General features: G+C 47.9%; 1 protein-coding gene across 2 annotated transcripts in view; it reads left to right on the forward strand.

The window, feature by feature from the left end:
- Nucleotides 1–24,977, forward strand: part of USP7 (ubiquitin specific peptidase 7) — a 507,717-nt gene that overhangs the window by 194,982 nt on the left and 287,758 nt on the right. For both annotated transcript variants that reach the window (XM_040356967.1, XM_040356966.1), the window contains exon 8: nucleotides 6,121–6,175. In XM_040356967.1, the coding sequence (XP_040212901.1) occupies nucleotides 6,121–6,175 (55 nt within the window). The remainder of the gene's footprint in view (nucleotides 1–6,120; nucleotides 6,176–24,977) is intronic.

Here is a 24,977-nt window from a genome sequence, read left to right on the forward strand (position 1 = left end):
CTTTAGCATTTCTTGCTTGCTTGCAATGCTCATGAATGTGCCCATAGCATTTGGACTAAGTTCACACTATTGTGGGTATCGTACCTGTTCTCTCAAAACACGTGCAGGTGACCTTAATTGAGCCTCCCCCCACGCATCTAAAAAAGCAGCACATTTGTGGGTGCAGGAACCGCTGGGAAATTGCATAGTGTAATGCTGCTGCATTTGAAAAATGGTGCATGAACCTATATATTTATGTTTTTTTTTTTTTTTTTTTTAAAGCGTTGAAGCTGCAAGACTGCTTGAAAAATCTCCATGAACGTGTTTTTTTTCTAGTGGGAAGTTCTTAAAGTGATTGTAAACCCACTCTTACTTGAACCTACAGGTAAGCCTAGATTAATGCTTACCTGTAGGTGCAAGAATTATCTCCTTAACCTACATGGTTAAGGAGATTTCTCTTCCGTTCATGGATGGACACAGCAGCCTTTGACCTTGGGGTTATATCCGCTTCCTTCAGGAGAGTTTAGGCAGAAAAAAAGCACTTTAAGTGTGAACACTTTCCTTAGTGCAGCTCCTCCCAGGGGGCGTGGCCCCTCGGGTATAACCCACACCCTGCGCTAGCAGCCTCAGTTTTCTGGAGATTTTTTTTTCGCTTTTTGTTTTGTTCCTGCATTTTTGAATACTGTAATTCTTCTATCAACAGCCGACTGGGTGACAGGCTGGGTCTTGACTCTTGTAGTCCCCCCATGTTCGGCCATTGAGCGTGTGCCGGCCCTCAGCTCAGCTCTTGGTCGTCCACGACAAGCCCCTTTGCTCCAGGGGCGGCCGGGGAACATTTTCTTCTAGGGCACACATATGACCGGCCTTTATGGCTTTGTCACAGTGTGTCTGGCCGACAGCCATGCCGTTTTATGCGGACGTTGGTTCTGTCTGGGATACCTCCAGCCGGTGGTCGCAGGACGGGCAAGTAGTGGCCCCTTGCTCAGGTAAGGTGGTATGGCTGGAATTTTCCCCTGGGAGGTCGACTGAGGGTTTGCCCTGCTTTCCTCTCTCCCTTAATTCCTTTCCCTCCTTTCCCATTTGGGTAGCGGCTGTGAGGGGGGGCTTTCAGGGGTCTCTTTATTACACCCGGGCCTGTGTGTAGCGGGGGCTGTGTGTGTTCACTGCAGGGGGCTGTGTGTGTTCACTACAGGGTCTTTTGTGTGTGTGTGTGTGTGCTGCGCTGTAATGCTGCGTCACTGTCTTTTTAAATGTGCAACGGCCGCCATTTTGCCGTAGTCGCGCTTTATATGGCTCGGCCGTCATTTTCCTGTGGTCCTATGGCGTTTTTTGCATACACTGCGGCCATCTTGGATTTAGTTTGGCCGTTTTGGCACTCAGGAAGAACGCAAATCTCTGAGGGAACAGACAGCAGTGTGGCCGGCTTCTCGGCACACTTCAGACTCCTCTCAGCTCGCGCTGCGCCGGGCAGGGTGGTGAGTTCCCTGGTGGCCCCCATACTCTGTGTAACGGCCAGGAGGTGACCGTGGGTGGTTTCTGCTTTGCAGTGGGGTGACACAGCGATGGGGCACTATGGAGCCTGAGCCAGGTACTTCTTCCCCACACATGCCTGAGTTAACCCTTGATGCCCCTCCCCCATCTGTTGAGGCAATGTCGGCTGCCCTGGAGGTTTTTTCTCACCAGGTTTGAAGCAACTGGTGCCCGGATGGGGGGTAAAAAGCGCCCCCTCCCTGAGCTTGCTTCTGGGGATGCCTCTCACACAGAACCATGCCCGGCTATTGCCCCTGCCTCTGGTTCTGTAGTGTCGGAGGATGCTGGCTTGACCCACGCGGACAGTGAGGATGACTCTGTTTCAGGGTCAACTACTGACAAGGAATTTGTTGGAGCTCTTATTTCTGCGGTGCGTGAAACTCAAAGAGGTTTTGGCGGAGGCACCAGATGTGCCGGTCCCTTTTGGGTTCCGCAAACCGCCGCACACTACAAATGTGTTTCCTTGTGTTCCTTATTTGGACAATTTATTGTACAAGGAATGGGATATGCCGCAGAAAGTTTTTGTTTAGAAGGAGGACTTTGTGAAAGACTGGGTCTCTCCTCCTTCTGTGGACTTTCCCGTGTCCAGATTGAGCAAAGCCACCACGTTACGTGGAAGGGGCTCCTGCCTTTAAGGACCCTGCTGATAGAGTGGAGGCTGTGGCCCGCTCCCTATTCACTGTAGTGGATTCGGCGGTGAGGCCGGTTTTGGCTGGGACGCTGGTGTCAGACTCTGACCGAAAGGGCAAAGCTCCTGCTGCAGGAGTTGGAGGAGCGGGATGCTTTCGAGACCTGTAAGGACCTGGCTGAACGTTTGGTTCAGGGTCTGATGTTCGTCTGTGAGTTGGTTCTGGATACGCTCCCCTTGCTTTCCAGGGCCTCTGCCTAGGCGGTGGTATTGCGCCGCCTTGTGTGGCTGAAATGCTGGTCTGCGGACCAATCCTCAAAAAATGCCTTGGTGGATTTACCCTTTAAGGGTGAGCGGCTTTTTGGGTCATCCCTGGATGACATTAAGGATTGCACGGGTGGTAAGAGCACGCTGCTTCCTCAGTCTGGGAAGGGCAAGGAGCCTCGCGGTAAGCAAGGGTCCTCCTTTTCTACCCCCAAGCGTTTTTTTTTGTGCGCCCAGCAGGGCGGGTAAAAATCCGCAAGGCGCTGAGGCCCCGCTGTGGGACGGGCGCGCCTGGTACCGCAAGCTTAACAAGCCTGCGGACAAACCTGCTTCCGCATGTAGGTCTGCCCCCGCCCGTGTCTTGGGTGGGGGGCCGACTTCGCAGCTCGGTGGAGGTTCCTTCTTTCCGACCGTTGGGTTTGCGACGTAGTTTCCTCGGGGTACAAGATAGTTTATCTCTTGTCCACCAAACGGATTCTTTCCTTCCAACCTCCAGCTTCCTCAAACGCTGGCTGGCTCTGGCAGGGGCTGTCCAGGATCTTCTGGTCAGGGGAGTGATTGTGCCAGTTCCCTCACAGGAACGGTTTCAGGGGTTTTACTCCAATCTGTGGTCCCCAAGAAGGAAGGGGTCCGTCCAATCCTGGACCTCAAGGCCCTCAATTGTTTGTTCAAGGTACAAAAATTCAGGATGGAGTCGATTCGCTCGTTGATGGCGGCACTCCATCAGGGGGACTTCATGGCGTCCTTGGATATCATGGACGCGTACCTGCATGTTCCCATTTGCACAAAGCACCAGAGATTCTGCTTTTTGCGGTCGGGGAGGACCGCTTTCAATTTGTGGCCCTTCCGTTTGGCCTGGCATCGGCACCACAGGTTTTTACCAAAGTGCTCGCCCCGATACTGGCCCTGCTAAGGCAGCGAGGAATCGCTATCGTGGAATATCTGGACGACCTTCTCCTGGATTGTGCGGAAGCGCGGGTTTTCCTCCCGACGGAGAAACTGAAGTCCATGCGAACTGCTGTGCAGCAGTTGTCGGCCCAGAAGTGGTCGTCTCTTTGATTCTGCATGAGGGTTCTGGGTCTGATGGCCTCTTTCGAGGCGGTCCCACATGCCCAATTCTACACCCGGGAGCTACGGAGTGAAATACTGTCTCATTGGGACAAGCTCCCGTCCTCTCTGGATTCCCAGATTCAGATGACCCCTTTTGTTGACTCTATCACAAAAGGTGTTTTTTTCTGGTTGCTATTACATAGATCAGACGGGTGTCTGAACTGGCGGCCTTTTCCCGCAAGGCTCCCTACTTAGTCAGCCATGAGGATGAGGTGGTGCTGCGACCGCAGCCTTCTTTTCTTCCAAAGGTCGTTTCGGCCTTTCACATTAATGTGGACATTGTTCTTTCATCCTTATGTCCTCAGCCGAAGAACCCGAAAGAGACCACTTTACATTCCCTGGATGTGGTTAGGGCTCTTCGTGTGTGTGTGTGTTTATCTGCTACGGCTCCGTTCCGGAAGTCGGACTCACCGTTTGTGTCAGTGTCGGGTCCTGAAAAGAGTCTGGCGGTCTCGTCGGCCACCATTTCAAGGTGGATCCGTCCGGTTGTGCTTCAGGTCTATGCCCTAAAGGGGCGGGCGCCTCCTTTTAGGTTACGGCGCGTTCGACCAGGGCGATCGGTGCCTCTTGGGCTTTCCGACATCAAGCCTCTGTGTTACAGGTGTGTGAGGTGGCGACCTGGTCGTCGATCCACGCTTTTCAAAGTTTTACAAGGTGGACGTGAGTGCATCTTCTGATGCCTCCTTCGGCCTCAAGGTGTTACAGGCGGCAGTTTAAGGTTGGAGTTCCTCCGTTGAGTAACGCCGGTTTTTGTTTGGGGTGTAAGTTCGAAATTTTTGACACCGCTTGGGGACGTCCCTAAGGTCAAAGGCTGCTGTTGTCCGTCCATGAACAGAAGAGAATAGGATTTTTGTACTCTCCGTAAAATAAATTTCTCTGAGTTCATGGACGGACACAGCACCCACCCCTCCTTTGTTTGTACTGCTTGTTACAAACTGAGGCTGCTAGAGCAGGGTGTGGGTTATACCCGGGGGGCCACGCCCCCTGGGAGGAGCTGCACGAAGGAAAGTGTTCACACTTAAAGTGTTTTTTTTCTGCCTAAACTCTCCTGAAGGAAGCGGATATAACCCTAAGGTCAAAGGCTGCTCTGTCCGTCCATGAACTCGGAGAAATGGATTTTACGGTGAGTACAAAAATCCTATTTTCACAGAAACTGGGACAGGCGCACGGAGCATTGCCGTTTTTGTGAATGGCATTAACTGGGTTAATGCCGTGTTTTCGGACATGCCGATCCCGCGCACATGCGCGGGAGTGACGTCGCCGCTCCGGCCAATCACGGCGCCGGAGTGGCGATAACAGGAAATTGTCGAGGTGGACGGGACTGAGGCGGACTTCGGGGGCTTCAATATCAGGTAAGTGACACATAATGAGCTAGTATGCTGTGCATACTAGCTCATTATGACTTTCTCTTGCAGGTGTATTTAAAAAATCTTTAAAGGGGAAGTAATGTAGAGGAACTGATCTGCTTTGGTCTGGCTAGGTTTTGGTGTGATGGCATACATTTTTTGTGAATTCTCTGCAAGATTTATAACTTTGATCTGACGCGTGGCTTGGTCCAACTCAACTTTGCTGAAACAAAAGCTTTGCCACTGGCAATTACGCTCAATGCCTCTGCTTCTATCTGGCACTGTCAGTATTGCTAGCTGTCTTGATGGCTTTGTCTGCACATACAAGCAAATGAAGTTGCCATATGCCTGCTCTGTACAAACATGAGTGGCTGGAGCTGCTTTGTCCTAATTTTCCCAGGGCATTATGGAATAAAGGAGCCTCTGCTGTGTCCTCCACTGCTCGGCTAACACTTTTTTATTACATACAGGTTGACACTATGAAGCGTCATGCTTTGTTGATCTTTCATGTTGGAGGTTTACAACCACTTTAATTCTTACTACACATTTAATTTACGAGCCAACTGTCACATTTGTTGAGTCCCACAGCACCAGGACAATGGCATGACCACATTTTGGAGCGTAAACACCCCAAGGTATTTTTAGAACAATGGTGAGTCATTTGAAAGTTTTAGAGGAAATGGTTTACACACAGTATAGGCATACATTGAATTGCACCCCTAAACACATTTTCTTTCCGAGTAGGGGGATAACGTGTGTGTGTGTGTTTGAGTTTTTTTTTTTCAATGTTGGAACTCCATTATGCACTGGGCATTGTATCTTGTGTATCATAATAAAAAAAAAAAAAAAAATCAACACACTGCATAGAAACCAATGTACTGTAATAGCCACCTCCTGTACAAGTTGTCAGGGAATATAGCTTAGTGTAGCATCACCCATAGCAGCCCCCATTCCTATAAACCAAGAAAGCCTACCCTACTGGCACATTGCTGTCCCCAGGAATGCCATGTTCACTGGCCATGAAGTACAGTAGGCTGAAAGGCAGAACAAGAGTTGATGTGGTTCCAAGAGTGCAGTTGTTTGCAGGGGGTTTCTGCTGATGACTTGCAGAAATGTAGTCCGACACGTACAGATGATCATGGTGTCTTTTACTATGCAAAGCTAAATTTTCTTCTCTACATCTCTCTGTAGTCTCAGCAACTACAGTGTACTGGCTCTGTATTTCTGTATCTCTATGCTAATTTTTTTTTTTTTTTGTTACAGGTGGGAGACCTTGGACAGCTTCATGCAACATGATGTGCAGGAATTGTGCAGAGTGGTACGTTTTTAGGTGTCGCAGGTGTTCAATTGTTTTTTTTGTGAAGCCTAGTAGTTTTGTAAATGTTTATGTAAAGATGTAATTTTCATAGTTGTATAGTAGGTGAGGTTGAAAAGACACAAGTCTATCAAGTCTAACCTATGTGTGTGATTATATATCAGTATTACACTGTATATCCCTGTATGTTGTGGTCGTTCAGGTGCTTATCCAATAGTTTCTTGAAACTATCAATGACCACCGCCTGTGGATGGGAATTCCACATCCTTGACGCTCTTGCACATGTTGACATGTTGGGTATGAATTTACTCGGCGTAACATTATCTTTCACAATATAAAAAAAAATTGGACTTGCAGAAGGAAGCATAGGCCTGCAGAGGGCCGCAAAGCCGCGGGCTGACGTGGTCGTGCGGCGGGGGAGGTGGGGGCGTATGGAGACATAAAATGGGGTATCCTGTGTCTCCGTGCGCCCCTGCCGCGCGATCGTGTCAGGCCTATGCTTCCTTCCCCAGGAGCCAGGTCGCTAATTCTAGTCGCAATTGCGACCTGGCACCCGGATTTCGTCGAGCCCTGAACTTAAGACAGGCTCAAGTACATCTATGTCGGCACTTTAAAGCTGGATATGGATGGAAAGACGGATTCGCCGCAAGATCACTGTTATTGGCGGCGGGAGAGGGAGCCGCTCTCCCACACCCTTCGCCGCTTACCGGAGCCGTCGGTATCGATGGAGGGTCCTTCTCCCTCTGTGGCATGAATACGAGTGAGAGCAAGATGGCCCCCACCCGTCTCCATAGCATAGCAGGGCTGAAGCGAAATCAAAATGTCACCCATACGTCTTAAAGGCACTTGTGTGTGTTGTTTTTTTTTCAAGTGACAATTTTTTTATTTCATTTTAGTTTAAATATGAGATCTGAGGTCTTTTTGACCCTAGATCTCATATTTAAGAGGACCTGTCATGCTTTTTTCTATTACAAGGGATGTAAAAATAAAATTACCGTATTTGCCGGTGTATAAGGTGACCGGGCGTATAAGACGACCCCCTAATTTTACAGTTTTTTAAAGATTTTTTTTGCCTGTACTCCCCTTATAAGACGGTCCCCCTTCCGACGCTTCAATTTTTCTTCCTTCTGGAGCCATATTCTTCTTTCTTGCTGAAGCCAATCACAACGAGCAATGTATTCTATTAATGAATACAAAGCCTGCTTGGATTGGCAGAGGCTGTAACATCAGCCCACGCCTCTTTGACTCTCAAAGCCAATCCAAGCATGCTACTGCATGTGGCCTGCTCAGATTGGCAGAGGTTGTTACTCCAATCTGAGCAGGCTCTGTATTCATTTGAATACATTGCTCACCGGGATTGGCTAAGCGGTATATACTGTATGTAGCCAAAACTACATACAGTATTACCGCACATCCAACAGGCATCTGAGCAGCTGACCCGGCGTATAAGACGACCCCTGCTTTTTGGCCAGTTTTTTTAGGTGTAAAAGGTAGTCTTATACGCCAGCAAATACAGTAAGTAAAATAAACAGGAAAACAAACACATTTTTCTCTTTTCGTCCATGGACGGACACCGCTCCTTAAATCTTGACAAGTGGGTTATGTTCCCTGTTTACAGGAGAGGACTAGGCAAAAACATGTTGGATAATTAAATACATGTTGCATTAACAGAGTTGAACAGCCCCGCCCAGGGGGCGGTCCTTCCATACATAACCCTCCTCACTGCAGCATGCAGCCTCAGTTTCGTTCTGCCTAGCAAGGACGACATATGGCTCCCTTTTGGGCCCAGCGCCCTGAGGAGAAATTTTATTTTACTTTTTTCTTGAAGAATCTTCTTTCAACTGTCGGCTGAGAGACAGGCTGGATAATATAGATCCTTGTAGTTTACTCAGTCCGACCAGCAAGCGTGGGCACACCTTTGCAAAGAGGCTGGGTCTGCCACGCCATACCCCATGACTCCTGGGGTGGCTGGTGAGCTTTGCTCCGAGGTCCACATATGTTTGGGCTCCATTGCGGTTGTAGTTCTGTCAGGAATGCGTCGGCGAGTCTTTGCTCGGACGGGTAAGTACAGTCCCTCCTGCTTCGGTGGGTTGGTACGGCTGGGCATTCCTGGGGTCCTCTTCTCCTCCCTTCCCCTTTTCCCTTGCTGCATTGCTAACATTGCCGCTGTCAGGGGGCCTTCCTGAGGGGACTGTTATCTGGCCTGTGTTTTTTCACTGTTAAAAAGCCCTGTGATGAGCACAGATGTTTGATTACCCTGTATGTATACTTCAGCGAGTTGTTAGAGGCTGACTGATTGGTGATCCTTACCCACCTGTAACAGTTTTGTATGGTCATTATATCTCATATTCTCATTGCAATGTATCTGTCTTATCCTTAAAAGATAGAAAAAATAAAATAAAGCCCTAGGAGGCTTTTCCTGTTTAAACGCTGCATTTCGCCGCCATTTGGCACACAGGTCCCTGCAGATGCCGCACAGTTACCTCACTGTTCTTTTCCTCTCACACGCTGTGTGCTGAGAGCGGACAGCAGCGCCTGGCAGTCTCCTCCTGAGGTGAGTCCCCTGGTTACCCCTGGTCAGCGCAGCAAGTGGGTGAGAGGCCCTGAATAGGGCTCTAGGAGCTTTTGTTTATTTGTAAGGACAGGTGTGCATATTATAATACTATGTAAATATTAATATCTGGAGTCAGTATCTGGGTCCTTCCCCACATGCTGGTGGTGGCAGCAGCAGGTGTTAGCACCTGGGATTCCCACAGGAATTTATTGTTAGTCCTGGACACGTTTGTGCCAGGGTGGGGGTGGACTGTGGACGGCGGTAAGAGTACCCCCTTCCCCTGTTATCCCCTGGGGAATGCTCTGTTATGGAGCCATGGACCAGGTACCTGGGTAGTAAAAAAAAAAAAAGCAGGATAAGGCATTTATGGGTGCGCTTTTTACTGCTGCAAAGGACTCTCTTAAGCTGGATAGTGCAGCTGGGTTGCACCGCTCTGTGTAGGTTTTTTCCTTCTGTGCCCTTCTTTGATTTCTGAGATGCGGAATGAGAAAAGCCGCTGAGGGCTTTTGTAGTCCCTCACCGCCGGGCGGGAACCCCTGTTTGTATGGATCTGACTGATAGAAGATCCGAAGTACTGACTCGTTTGTTTACCATGCTGGGGTCTGACTTGCGGCCTATTGTGGCCACTACTCTGGGGTCTCAGTCGGCGCTGGCGCCATTTTTTGGGAGGTTTTTCAATTACATTGAAAACTCCCATTGGCGGCCATTTTGTCGTAGCTGCGCTATGGCGCAGCTTACGTTGCGGTCGGCCATTTTCCTGTGGCCGCGTTCTGAACGCTCGGCGGCCACCTTGGAGTAGTCCTGACCCCTAGTGCTGTATACAACTCACGGAGTGAGCATTTTGCACCAGACAGAGGAGGAGCACCGACTCTCTCCCAAAGTTATTAGGCTAGCGGACCAGCTGGTCCAGGGCCTCATATAGGTCTGTGATGCTTCATTGAATGCTGCACCCTTGTTATCCAGGGCTTCTGTTTCAGAATGGTTTTATGCACACAGTGGTGTAGTGGTTAACTCCATTACTTGGCAGCAAGAGAGTCATTGGTTCAAATCTGGACACTGACGCCAATCTGCCTGGAGCTTGCATTGTCGCTCCCTGTGTCTGCGTGGGTTTCCTCCAAAGGCATGTGTGCATACACCTACATAATATACATACACACTACGTGTGTGTATTATTTAGGGGCAACCCTCCCTGGCCGTCAAAGGCCCAGCTGTGGGACTAATCTGTCCCTGGGTGCGTAAGCCAATCACGCCGGCACCCAAATCCTGCCAATATATGTAGCCTTCCCTCCCTGTCTCTAGGTGGGAGGGGCGGATTGCAGGTTCACAATTTGGTGAAACCTCCCTGCTCTCCGACCAGTGGGTCTGCGAGGTGGTCTCTTCGGAGTACTAGATAGGGTTTCCTCCTATCCACAGAACAAAGTTCTTTCCTTGTGTCTTCCTCTCCCGGCCTGTTGGTCTGCCTTGGGCAGTGTGGGATTTGCTAAGCTGCGGGGTAATTTTACCTTTCCTGCAGGACGAGAGGTTTGGGGTTTTCTATGGGCCTCAAACCCTAAATACCTTTGTGAACGTCGGGTAGTTCCGCATGGAATGCATTTGTTCGTTGGTAGCTGTGCTCCATCCGGGGGACGTCCTGGCGTCCTCTGACATTAGGGACACATACATGCATGTCCCGTTTTGCGCATGTCAGTGTTTTTTTCTGTGCTTCGTGATGAGAGAGGGTCTCTGTCAGCCTGTGGTCCTCCCTTTTGATCTGGTGTCAGCACCATGGGTTTTCAGCTAGGAGCTCACACTTATCCTAACTTTGTTGGGACAGCGAGGCTTTGCCTTATTGGCTACTTGGACGACTTTCTTCTGAGAGCAGCTTCTGTCTCCGACCTAGTGGATGTGTTATTCCCATTCAGACCCTCCGAAGATTCGGGTGGGTGTTAAACGTTTAGGCCAGAAGGTGTAGCTCAGTGGCAGCAAGCCTGCCCTCCATATGTGCAACCCAGGGTTCAAATCCTGGGCATGCTAGGTTCTGACTCAGCGTTGGAGTATCTAGTGTTGATCCAGACTCCTCGGTGGCGCGAAGGTCCTTCTTCCACTGGAGGAATTGCAGACTCTTCAGTCTGCGGTGAAGGTATTGGCATTACGCAATCTGTCTTCTCTCCGGGCGCCTGCTGGTTCGGGGCCTGTGGGTAGCCTCCTTCAAGGCGGTACTGTAAGCCCAGTTCCACACTCTGGTGTTCCAGGGGAAATACTGTACAGGTGGTAAAAATCTCATGTCTCTGAAATCATCAGATTCCGGTGCGCCACCTAGTCAGTCTTTGAGTTGGTGACAGATCCCCGACTCTTCGGTCTGGATAGTTGTTTCTTCCTTCCAGTGGTCGGTGTTTACGACGGATGCCAGCTCACGGGTTGTGAACCTGGGGGGTTCACAAACCTGGGGGGTCCAGTCGGCCCTGAGTCGCTGGACTTGCGTGGACCTACGGCCACACCTCCCTGAATGTGTCTGGTCTCGATAGCTACCCAGGGTCGGGCTTGGCTAGTGCTTGGGTGGGAGACCGCCTGGGAATACCAGGTGCTGTCTACTGTTCATATTTTAGGCGATCAGGCTATGCTACTCCTTGTGGTTTCAGCCGGACAACGCCAATACCATCAGGTATACTGGCAGGCGGGACTACTGGACTCGCCAGATGCTGGACCAGGGCGACTGGTCTTTGTGCTTGGGGTGTTTTGGCTCCCTTGCAGGAGGTGAGCCTCACAGGGCATGGATCTCCTGGCCGCTCGTCTCCGCCGCAAGGGTGTCGAAGTTAGTGGCCAGGTCTAGTGATCTGGTTCAGTCGCGCTAGTTTTTGCCGTTCCTCCATGGTAGTTGCTTCCTCGGCTGCTCCACAGAGTGGAGGCTGAGGAGATCCTGATGATTCTTATCGCTCCAGATTGACCTCGGTGTCCTTGGTATGCCGATATCGGGCGCCTGGTAGCGGAGGTACCCTGGCGATTGCCAGGGCAGGAGGTCCCTCTGTCTCGAGGTCCCATACTTCCTCCTGTTGTACAGTCACGGACTTGCTCAACATGGTTATTGGAAGCCAGACTTTAGGTGACTGGGGTCTGTCTGACTCTGTCATCTCAACAATGCTGAGGGCACCGTAGTCGTCTTGCGGAGGATCTACCGTCGCACCTGGCAGGCCTACATCTCTTGGTGCAAAGGGATGGAGTGACGTCTACGGACGTACTCGGTGTCCAGGGTCCTGCTGTTTTTAAAGCTTGGAGTGGATCTCCAGAGGAAAAATTGCTTAAAGCACCGTTTGGGGGCAGATTTCAGCCTTGGCTGTGTTCTTTCAGTGGCATTTTTGCGGCCCGTTCCCTGGTGGGTCCCTTTTTGTGTGCAGGGGGTTTGTCATATATTTTCCCCTCTTGGCCCATCTCTTCCCCCATGAGTTTTGACTCTGGTGCTTTCGGTTCTTGAGGAACCTTCCTTTTGGAAACTTCAGAGAGATTTTCTCTTGACACCATCTCAGAAGGTGGCCTTTACCTCTGCTAGAGGGGTTTCTAAATTGGCGGTCTTGTCTTGCAAGACGCCATGCTTGATCCTCCATAAGGAAGGAGGAGGTTTCGGCCTTTCATACTTTAGGCGTGGTACACGCTTTTGCGGGTGTACCAGCCTACCACGGCTCAGTTTTCGAAGTTCTGACACTTTTGTGTCGGTGTCTGGTCCACAAAAGGGCCTGGCGGTCTCGTCGACCACCATTTCTTGGTGGATCAGGCAGGCCGTCATACAGGCCTATGCTCTTAAGGGGTGGGCCCCCCTTTCCGGTCACGGCACTTTCGACCAGGGCAATTGGTGCTTCCTGGGTTTTTTTTCGCAACATCATGCGTCGGTCTCACAGGTGTGTGAGGCCGCGACTTGTTCGTTCACGCCTTATCCAGAATTTACATGGTTGCTGTGAGCGCATCCTCTGATGCTTCTTTCGGCTGCTAGCTTTTGCAGGCGGCCGTTTAAAGTTGCACCTCCTCCGTTGAGGAGCTCTGCTTGTTTTGGGGTGAAGTTAAAATTGGTTTTACTGATATATTTCCCACCCCTCGTTTTTGACACTGCTTGGGAACGTCCCACTTGTCAAGATTTAAGGAGCTGTGTCCGTCCATGGACGATAAGGGAAAATAGGATTTTTTGTACTCACCGTAAAATCCTTTTCTCTGAGTCCATGGACGGACGCAGCACCCACCCCTACTTTTTAGGTTTGTACGGTTTGTTACGAACTGAGGCTGCATTCTGCAGTAAGGAGGGTTATGTCTGGAGGGACCGCCCCCTGGGCGGGGCTGTTCAACTCTGTTAATGTAACATGTATTTAATTATCTAAAATGTTTCTTCCTAGTCCTCTCCTGTAAACAGGGAACATAACCCACTTGTCAAGATTTAAGGAGCTGTGTTCATCCATGGACTCGGAGAAAAGGATTTTACGGTGAGTACAAAAAATCCTATTTTTTTTAAAGTGCCCCATCCCGACGAGCTTGCGCGCAGAAGCGAACGCATACGTGAGTATTGTCCACATATGAAAACGGTGTTCAAACCGCACAAGTGAGGTATTGCCGCAATCGTTGGAGCAATAATTCTAGTCCTAGACCTCTGTAACTCGAAAGATGCAACCTATAGAATTTTTTTAAACGTCACCTATGGAGATTTTTTAAGGATAAAAGTTTAACGCCATTCCACGAGCGGGCGCAATTTTGAAGCGTGACCTGTTGAGTATCATTTTACTCAGCGTAACAGTATCTTTTACAATATAAAAAAAATTGGATTAACTTTACGGGTTTATTTTTTAATTAAAAAAAGTTATTTTTTTTTTCAAAAAAAAGTGCGCTTGTAAGACCGCTGCGCAAATACAGTGTGACAAAAAGTATTGCAATGACTGCCATTTTAGTCTCTAGGGGTGTAAAAAATATATATATAATGTTTGGGGGTCTAAGTAATTTTCTAGCAAAAAAAAAAAAAAAACTTTTAAACTTGTGAACAGTCTGAAAAATAGGCTTGGTCCTTAAGTGGTTAAACTCCCTTCCGCTGAAAAGTTTTTTTCTTTATCGTACATCACGGGACAGAGCCACTCATTACATAATGGGTTAAAGGTCACCAGCGGTGATTAGACACTTGCACAACCAATTGAAGACTGTTCCCCCTCCATATAATCCCTCCCATCAGGGAAGTACCTCAGTTTTTCTGCTAGTGTATAAGGTGTTGGACACGTGGAGGATGTTAAGGAAAGCTCTGCCAAAGAGACCCTCTGGGGGTAAAAAGAGATATGCTTTTGGATCCATCCAAGACGCCGAATAATTTACGCTGAAACTGAATGGGATCCGGCCCTCGTGCACGAGACGTCGCCTGTAATGTCTCTCTTCGGAGGACTGTGCTCTAGGATCCGGCACTTTCGCTCTATACGCTAAAAGTTCTGGTAAGAGTCTTTTACAAGGCCCAGGGGAGAGGTCTCCTTTAAATAGGGACCCATATCCCTGAAGGTTGGCACACAAAACCTGCTGTGATTGGTGAAGATTGATACGGTCTGAATTTTCAGCAGAAACACCTGCGGCGGTGATGAAGGTAAGAAAAAAAGGATTCCTAAGAACAATCTTAAGGACCTTTTCTATTATTGAGTAAGGCTTCTTCTCTTTTTTCACTACTAGAGGGAGTAAAGAGCTGAGTTGTACTCACCAGGCTTCATACCAGTGATGGCGAACCTTGGCACCCCAGATGTTTTGGAACTACATTTCCCACGATGCTCATGCATTCTGCAGTGTAGTTGAGCATAATGGGAAATGTAGTTCCAAAACATCTGGGGTGCCAAGGTTCGCCATCACTGCTCTATACAGTGTCAGATCCCACGGACAAGCACACTTCCTCCACTACAGAGCTCTGCCAAAGAAGGGCCAGCGCTTCTCTCCTCCAGACGCTGGGCAAGAATGCCACAGCACAGGCAGATATCGGGCAGGTGGAGGCTCCCCCTCACCTCAGGACAGCTGTCATTTGCGGGGTCGCGAGCACGCAAGTTTTAAGCATGCTGCTCAATACCGGAGCCATAAAGGGGACTCGGAGGCCGGCAGCTCTTCCTTTGGGACACTGCAGCATTACGGGGGCATGTATGCTCTGTGGTGGGCACTCCCAAGAGAGACGCCTACTGCATGAAACTGTGTGTTTTAAGTTGCATACTTTATGTAGATTGCTAAACTGAGCACAGTAGTATATGCCAGGGCTCAAAATTTCAAGTCTTGAGCCACTAGCCAGGCCTCAAGGGTTACTCACCACCAGTTTCCCCGTGCAACCCCTGCCATGCCCTGCCCCTAATTCTGCCGCTAATTACGCCCTCATAAATTATCTCCTGAAATGACACTTAAATGTTTTATGCAGAATTAAGTTACAAAAATAATTAACAACTTTATCAGTTCCCCTTAGTACAGCATCACCTGTGCCCATCAATGCAGGCTCACCTGTGCCCATCAATGCAGGCTCACCTGTGCCCATCAATGCAGGCTCACCTGTGCCCATCAATGCAGGCTCACCTGTGCCCATCAATGCAGGCTCACCTGTGCCCATCAATGCAGCCTCACCTGATCCCCCACATGGCAGCCTCACCTGATCCCCCACATGGCAGCCTCACCTGATCCCCCACATGGCAGCCTCACCTGATCCCCCACATGGCAGCCTCACCTGATCCCCCACATGGCAGCCTCACCTGATCCCCCACATGGCAGCCTCACCTGTGCCCCCATTGGTGGCCAGATCATGACAGGAAAAAGTGGAGATCTGCAGGATCACTGAGCGGTATAACCCACTGTCAATTAACACCTACACATTTCCCTTTAAATGGAAGAGCAGGTAATTAGCCACCCTTTACCTGACAACCTTAAATATTAAATGCGCCTCACCGCTTCATTGCATGATTGTTGTCAAAAAGTTTGATCGTGTGTATGGGCAAGCTGCCTGCTGTGGGGGCACTCGGCAGGAGGGATGGGCCAGAAGAGCCGGCAAGGGACCCAAGAAGAGAGGGATTTGAGCTGCACTGTGCAAAACCCCTGCACAGAGCAGGTAAGTATAGTATGTTTTTAATTTTTATGTGAAAAAAACTTAAACTTAAACTGAAAAAACAGACTTTCGTATCACTTTAAGGCATTGGGAAGACACAGTAGAACACTCACGTTGCAGGAGGCTGATTGGATAATTTGCTGCAGTGTCCGGGATGCAGGGAGGCAAAGTCGCTATCATTTTATGGTCTGTAGGACCCCACTGTCAAGTCTGATGTTGCCCCATTGTCATAGGGAAGATGTCACAGCAGCTGGCATTGCTGAGCCCCGGACGGAGAGTGGGTGGAGACAAGTGGTCAGTGAGAGGCCTCGGGTCATACTCTCTGCTCACCTTTAAAATGAATAGTATTGCCACTTTTAACACCGTTTAGGCACTTGCAGCTTGGTTTGTGGGAAAGGTTATAGCCGCTGTAATAGCATAACATTTAACTTTTCTCTGCTTTGCTTGTTCTCACACAGCCCCGCCTCCTCCTAACCCTGCGCCTGTAATAGACAAAATGCGAGTCCAATGCTGGGATGCGTTCTGTCATACAGGCGCGGAGTTAGGAGGAGGCGGGTCTGTGTGAGAGAACGAGCAAAGCAGAGAAAAGTTAAATGTTATGCTATTACAGCGGCTATACCGCTCGGTGATACCGCGGTCCTCCTTTACCTCTCTGCCATAGACGATTGCTGGGAGAACAGCTCCCGATTAACAAGGGGCGCCAGTGGTGCTCGCCCCCCCCCCCCCCCCCTCCCAGGCAGCCCAGTTCCTCGCCAGACCTCATTTTCCACTCGCAAAATGCAAGTAGACGAGTGGAAAATCTGGGGTCTGGTATATGCACTTTGGTACCTCGGCCTGTTGCTTAGTAATATGTCTTCCCTTAGAAGGAATTCAGGGACTAAGAAAACACTGCCGCCTGAGACGGGGGGCTCCAGCCATGCCTTCCTGGTACCTTCCTCCCCTGTAAATTTTGACGTACCCAATACAGGAGGAGCCATTGCCACTATCAGGAGTAACAATTTCTCCGGGGGCACATGGGCCTGCATATTTCACTGAGGACACTTTGACCGCAGCCCTGGAAAACTTAGAAGGAAAAATCGCTACGCTAATCGCAAAGTCCTCGAAGCGAAGATCTCCTTTGGTGGTTTTAGATCCCCTTTCAGGAAAATCTGAGGAGGAGAAGGATGAGGTAACGCCTGCAGAGGACAGGGATGAGGAGTCGGATGGATCAGGGATATCAGAGGAACCCTTCTCTGCTTCCCAGATGCTAAGGTCACAGGTACAATGTTATGCTGAAACGGTGCATACTGCATTCAGGTTGCCCACTTCAGAGTTAACTGAATCACCTGTCTCCTCCTTGGGTTCATTAAAATCCCTGCAGGATGCATGCTCTTTTCCAGTTCATCCGTTATTAAAACAGTTAATCTACGCAGACTGGCTACATAAAGATAAGAGTTTCTCACCTCCTAAGAAGTTTGACATTCTTTATCCTATGGAGGAAGAGTTTTCCAAGAAGTGGAGTCTGCCTTCTCTAGATGCAGCCATTTCTTGTATAAATAAGAACCTGACTTGTCCATTGGATAACGTACAGGTGTTTAAAGATCCTTCAGAAAAGAAAGAAAGAAAGAAAATCTTCCTTCCTTCTGACCGGTTCAGTTGCCCAACCTGCTGTAGCTACAGTAGGCATGTGTTAGGTCCTCAAGGACCAGATGAAACAGGGGCTGCCTCCAGAACAAGTCAAATTGTGGGAGAATTTGCCTAAAGATAATATGATAATAGATACTATGAGAGATTAGATTTAGCAAGCCTCTCGTCCCCCACTCCAGCTGGTGCATGTGCGCAGAATTCTTTGGCTAAAGCATTGGTCAGCAGAGACCCCATGCAAAAAACTTTTGGCCAGTTTCCCCTTCCATGGCGAACGCCTCTTTGGGGAAGATTTGGAAAATATATCTAAAAGATATCGAGTGGGAAGACCACTGTATTAAAAGAAGAAAAACAAGTGGCCTTGTTTTAAACGTTCTCTCCCCGACTCCTGATAAATCTATCTCCAGCCAGTGGCGACGACATTTTCAGCCAGCCACAAATGCTAAAGACCAGGCTCAGAAGAACAAGAAGCCGTGGGGTTCAAAAGCTTACAAGCAAAGCCTCTTCATGAAGAGGCGCCCCCGCTCGGCCGAGTGGGGGGGCGGCTTTGTCAGTTTTCAGCGGCATGGCAGACAGAAATCCAGGACAAGTGGGTAGTATCCACAGTATCCCTAGGGTACAAACTGGAATTTCCCATCTTCTCAGTTCCGACGCTCAAGGCTCTCCAAAGATCCACTAAAAAGAGCGTCCTTCAAAGGATTGAATCACTTGCTTTCTCAAGGGGTGATCGCAGAAGTACCCCTAAAGGAGCAAGGTTCAGGTTTTTATTTTAAACCTCTTTTGTGATCCCAAAACCAAACAGACATCGGACCCATCCTGGATCTAAGATCTCTAAATCAATTTTTGAACATTTGCCATTTCCGAATGGAAATTCGGTCAGTGCTCGCCACCCTACAAGGTGGAGAATTCATGGCGTCGATAGACATCAAGGACGCATATTTACATGTGCCTATCCATCCCACGCACCAAAAGTTCTTAAGTTTGTGTCTACCGCACCCTGGGTATTTACAAAGGTACTAGCCCCTCTGTTGGCAATTCTGAGGGCACAGGGCATAGCGATAACAGCCTATCTAGACTATCTACTTGGGGGGGGGGGGGGGGGGGTTGAACTGTCCTGGCATTTTATGCACAATGTTTAGAAGCGTATGTCGCACATCAACAACTCTTCTAACCACTTGAAGACAAGCCCTTTCTGACACTATTTGTTTAAATGAAAAAAAAAAGTTTTTTTTTTGCTAGAAAATTACTTTGAACCCCCAACATCATATATATTTTTAAGGCAAGGGCCCTACAGATTAAAATGGTGGGTGTTGTAACTTTTTTTTCACACATTATTTGCACAATTTTTCAAACGCTATTTTTTATTTTGAATGCACTAAAACACACTATATTGCACATACGATAAAAAAGATGATCTTATGCCGAGTACATAGATGCCAAGCACGATCTGCTTTAAAATTCCGCACAAATGTGTAGCGGCAACAAACTAAACATTTTTAAAAGCCTTTAAAATTCTTTACAGGTTATCACTTTAGATTTACCGAGGAGGTTCACTGCTAACATTACTGCCATCGATCTGACCTCTGCAGTGATACCTCGCATTCATGCATGGTGCAATTGCTGTTTACGACAGTTGCGTTCACCTTTGCATGTGAGCACATGGAAACGGGTGCTTTTTTTTGTTTTTAAACAGTGTTTTTTTTTTTTTTTTTTTATTATGTCAGGGAATGTAAATATTCCCTATGATGGTAATAGGTAGTGACGGGTACTCTTTAAAAAAAAAAAAAAGGGGTGTCTGTTAGACCCTAAATCTCTCCTCTGCCCTCAAAGCATCTTACCACACCAAGATCGGTGTGAAATGCTTTCCCAATGGCGCTGTTTATATCCGGCAAAACCTAATTAGTGAAATACTCATAGCTTCCGGGTTCTTGGGCCATAGAGATGATTGGAGCCGTTCTGGTCTCCTATCAGCTCTATGGTCAGCTGGTGGAACCAACGTCTGCATTCTCGGGTTCTCTGTTGGGACAGGAGATCCTGAGAAAACCATTGGCGGGGATAGGGGAACGTCAATGCCCTTCCTCTGCCCGTAAAGAAGTCTATAGAAGACGTATATTGGGGTGCGGCGGGCAGCAAGTGGTTAATAAACTATTTTTAGAAAAGTCTTGACACCAGTGTAAACTTGATGTGTCCCCTGGATTGAATACCAAGTCAGAGAAGATGTTGAAGCCTTTTTGACTGTAAAATAATGTTCACTGCTCAGTGTGGTCAATAAGTGCTTCAGGACAAAACTATTACACTGAAGGGTATGTGTTCATCTAGATCCCTATGTCTGCAGCACTCGCATATAGTGCATAAATATGGCAGAGCAGAGTGGAAATCTTTGCTGAGAAACAGGAGAGTGTTAGACCTCAATGACAGGTGCAAATTTACTGCAGGAGACCTCTTTCTTATGCCAGTTATGCATGGATCGAAATTTGGCTGGTTGAGCAGGGACCGACTGAATTTCAGTCAATGTATGGGTACAAAAGTCGAGTGGTAGATTGACTACTGTACGACCAGCCTGTCGGGTTTTTCCCGATCAGTACTGACCAGTATTCTGACGAAGGGGGAAGTCTTCCTGCTGTCAGAATACAATAGCTCAGTGGAAATGATTCCCCTATCCACATGCATCGAGTGTGTGGATGGGTGAATCAAGTACATTTTTTTTTCGTTCAACTCGCTGGTTGAACAAAAAAAAAATAGTGTAGCTGGCAGCTGAAACATAAGAGCCTGTTCACACCATGCCCACACATGAATCGCACATAAATGCACTGCGAGTTCCTGTGCGTTTCAGACTGCATGCAAAACACACTCAAATTTGTGATCTGCAGCGAGCTTTTATAGAAAGTTAACCACTTAAGCCCCGGACCTTTAGGCAGCTAAATGCCCAGGCCAGGTTTTGCGATTCGGCACTGCGTCGCTTTAACAGACAATTGCGCAGTCGTGCGACGTGGCTCCCAAACAAAATTGGCGTCCTTTTCCCCCACAAATAGAGCTTTCTTTTGGTGGTATTTGATCACCTCTGCGGTTTTTATTTTTTGCGCTATAAACAAAAATAGAGCGACAATTTTGAAAAAAATGCAATATTTTTTACTTTTGGCTATAATAAATATCCCCCAAAAACATATATAACATTTTTTTTTCCTTAGTTTAGGCCGATACGTATTCTTCTACCTATTTTTGGTAAAAAAAAATCGCAGTAGGCGTTTATCGATTGGTTTGCGCAAAATTTATAGCGTTTACAAAATAGGGGATAGTTTTATCGCATTTTTATTATTTTTTTTTTTTTTTTACTACTAATGACGGTGATCAGCGATTTGTTTTCGTGACTGCGAAATTATGGCGGACACTTCAGACAATTTTGACACATTTTTGGGACCATTGTCATTTTCACAGCAAAAAATGCATTTAAATTGCATTGTTTATTGTGAAAATGACAGTTGTAGTTTGGGAGTTAACCACAGGGGGCGCTGTAGGAGTTGGTGTTCACTTAGTGTGTGTTTACAACTGTAGGGGGGTGTGGCTGTAGGACTGACGTCATCGATCGAGTCTCCCTATATAAGGGATCACTCGATCGATGCAGCGCCATAGTGAAGCACGGGGAAGCCGTGTTTACATACGGCTCTCCCCGTTCTTCAGCTCCGGGGAGCGATCGCGACGGAGAGGTTATAAACGAATAGCCGCACCGTCGTCCCGGATCGCTCCCCGCGGGAATCCGACCGCCGCATGTAGGGGGGGGGGGGGTCCCCGATCGGACCCCCCACCCGCTAGAAGGCAAGGACATACCTGTACACCCATTTGCCTGTACGTGCCATTCTGTGGACGTACATATACATGCGGCGGTCGGGAAGTGGTTAACACCACAAACACAGGTTGTAAATACAGTGCATTTGCCAGTACCTAACCACGCCGGATCCCATGGTAATTTTGTGCCACGTGATCCAGTTAGAGCGGTTTAAACTGTAGTGCGATTTTAGTCCATTCAGGGCTGGTTCTTACCATGCCCTTACATGAATCAAACATTTGGTTCTGTGCTGTGGGATTTCAGCCATTTACTTTTAATGAGCTGAAATCACACCACACTGCACAAAAAGTAATGCATGCACTACATTTTAAACCTCACTGCAACAGTGTCGCATAGTACAAAAGTAGGTGCGGGAAAACGCAATGTGTTTGAGGGGTCGTTGACTTTCCATTGACACCCGCTGCAGATCACAAATGTAGTGAATTTTTGCATGTGGTCTGAATCGCACAGGAACTCAGTGCATTTCTGTGTGATTCGTGTGAACCGGCTCTTAGCAAGCATCTATATCAGACCTACGTGTCAGCTGCCAAGCATCAAACATGCTAAAGCTGGCCATACATTAATCCATTTTTGTTTTGTTCAACCAGCAAAAAAAAAATTGCTTCACCCATCCACAGGCATTGCATGTGGTCTGAATCACACAGAAATGTGTGTGTGTATATATGTGTGTGTGTATATGTATGTGTGTATATATGTGTGTGTGTGTGTATATATATATATATATATATATATATATATATATATATATATATATATATATATATATATATATATATATATATATATATATATATATATATATATTTTTTTTTTCTCTAGATAGTAGAGGTTTCCATAGCTAAGGGGGCGACAATTTCCTCTGACACTGCTGTTGGTATTGAAACCAAACCTACAACCTATTAGACTGCTTGTGCTGCTCTGAGCATGTACGAGATCTTGACGTGCATGCTGGAAATTATCTGGATTCAGATGGCCGCGGCCTGCTGGGACTTACAAAAGCATACCTTTACTAGAATACAATAAGCATGAGGATTATAGGGGTATTTTTATCTAAAAAGTAAAATTTCACCTGGAACACTGATTTAAAAAACACAATTTCCATCGGATTCCCCATTTGTCCTTTTGTCGGGTACCCCCAAAGGACACCAGGCTTTAAAATTCACCGTTACCCAGTGGAGATTTGATTGCTAGAGATTATGCTGTTAAGCATAAACCTCTACCTAAGCTCTTATGCACACACTACACTATATCTGTTTGATCTGTCTGAGTATCTTTGGCCTTTAGGCATCAAGCCTCTGTCGCCCAACTCTGTAAGGCTGCGATTTGATTTTCTGGCCTTTTGGCTGCAAGGTTCTTGCACGGGTAGTCTGAACTGGGATCTTTCTATACTATAAGATTAACAAAATTCCGGTTTTCCCCACTGGAGCAAATTAAACTATGCTATGTAGGGTATCTTGCTTTCCATATGGATCAACGGTGGGTATAGATCCTGTATATGGAGGTTTTATGTTCTACCTATTTTCTCTTTTTGTAAAATATGAAAGATGTTATGCCGAGTAAATGGATACCCAACATGTCGCACTAATGCGCACTCTCATGGAATGGTGCCAAACTTCGGTACTTAAAATCTCCATAGGCGACGCTTTACATTTTTTTTATAGGTTACCAGTTTAGAGTTAGAGGAGGTCTACTGCTAGAATTGTTTCTCTCGCTCTAACGCATGTGGTGATACCTCACATGTGGTTTGAACGGTGTTTACATATGTGGGCGGAACTTGCGTGTGCGTTCGCTCCTGAGTGCGAGCTACCGGGGACAGGGGCGTTTTTAAATATTTTTTTTACTTAATTTTTTTTTTATTTTTTACACTTTTACGTTTTTTTTGATCACTTTTATTCCTATGGCAAGGAATGTAAACATCCCTTGTAATAAAAATGGTGTGTGACAGGTTCTCTTTATGGAGAGATGCGGGTTCAAGAAGACCCCACATCTCTCCTCCAGGCTGGAAAGAATGAGATTGTGAAAAAAAAAACACTGATTTAAAGCTTACTAGCAATTGCGGCTTTGTTTACTTCTGGGAATCCGGGGCGTGACGTCATCACATCGTGCCCGGGCCTCCGACGGTCATAGAGATGACTGGTGACCAGTCATTTCTATGCTCATCATGTGACAAGACACCGGTGCCAGACGATTCTTTCTCCGGGCCCTTGATGGCATGGGAGAGCCTGGAGAAGCACAGGAGGGGGGGGGGGTGATGATGTCCCCTCCCCCCGCCTATAAGAACGATCAAGCGACTGAACTGCTGCTATGATTGTTCTTATTGTGTGCAGAATAGCCGGCAGAAGAGAAGGATATCTGAATGATGCCTCTAGCTGCAGGCATCATTCAGATATCCCTCCACAAAGCCCAGGACGTAATATGAAGTCCACCCAGGATGGTAGATCCCATCTGTGGACGTTGTATTACCATGGCTGGGTATTGAAGTGGTTAACCGTTGACTGCAGTGCGAAATAATTCATTTACAGTGGAATCTCGTATTGTAAGCATAATCCGTTCCAGGAGAATGCTCGTAATCCGCATATCAAAGCGAGTTTCCCCATTGAAGTCAAGGGAAACAAACATGATTTGTTCCGCATTGACTTCAATGGCATGCAATACCGCATGTGGCCAAAAGTTGGGGGTTGCCGTAGATTCTTGGAAACAATCGGAAAGGACTGAGGACAGCTTGCCTGAACTCTGAAAACCTTGGAAAGGCTCGGGAACTGAGTATTTCCGAGCATTTACAATCGACTCAGGCGCCCCCACATCGGACCAATCGCGGTACTACAAGCTGCTGTGGCTTGAATCCTGCTCATTTCTCTTCCGTTCATGGACGGACACAGCAGCCTTTGACCTTAGGGTTATATCCACTTCCTTCCTGGAGAGTTAGGCAGAAAAAAAGCACTTTAAGTGTTAAAAACACTTTTCTCAGTACAGCTCCTCCCAGGGGGCGTGGTCCGCCGGGTATAACCCACACTCTGCCTCAGCAGCTCCAGTTTCTTTCTGCCTAATGTCAGGAGAGGACATGGCCTTCTGGAGTCCCTGTACTCTGGAATTTTTTTGCGATTTTTTTTTTCGCTTTTATTTGTTCCTGCATTTTTGAATCCTGAGATTCTTCTATTAACTGCCGACCTGGGTGACAGGCTGGGTCTTGACTCTTGTAGTCCCCCCATGTTCGGCCATCGAGCGTGTTCCGGCCCTCAGCTCAGCTCTGGGTTGTCCACGACAGGCCCCATTGCTCCAGGGGCGGCCGGGGAACTATGACCGGTCTCTATGGCCTTGTCAGTGTGTCTGGCTGACAGCCATGCCGTTAAGCGGACGTTGGTTCTGTCCAGGATGCCTCCAGCCGGTGGTCGCAGGATGGGAAAGTAGTGGCCCCTTGCCCTGGCAAGGTGGTATGTTTCCCCTGGAGAGGTTGACTGAGGGTCTGCCCTGCTTTCCTCTCTCCCTTCCTCTCCCTCCTTCCCCATGCTGGGTAGTGGCTGTGAGGGGGGGCCTCCTGGGGTCTTTGTATTACCACCCGGGACCGTGTGTTGCGGGAGGCTGTGTTTTTTAATGTGGACGTTTCTGCTGCTGTGTGCTGCTCTGTTTGGTGCATAACTGGGGGTCTTTTAAACTGCGCACGGCTGCCATTTTGCCGTGGTCACGGTTTACATAGCTCGGCGGACATTTTCTTGTAGCCCGCTGGTGCGTTTTA

This window comes from Rana temporaria, chromosome 6 (assembly GCF_905171775.1).
Source record: "Rana temporaria chromosome 6, aRanTem1.1, whole genome shotgun sequence".
NCBI classification, from domain to species: domain Eukaryota; kingdom Metazoa; phylum Chordata; class Amphibia; order Anura; family Ranidae; genus Rana; species Rana temporaria.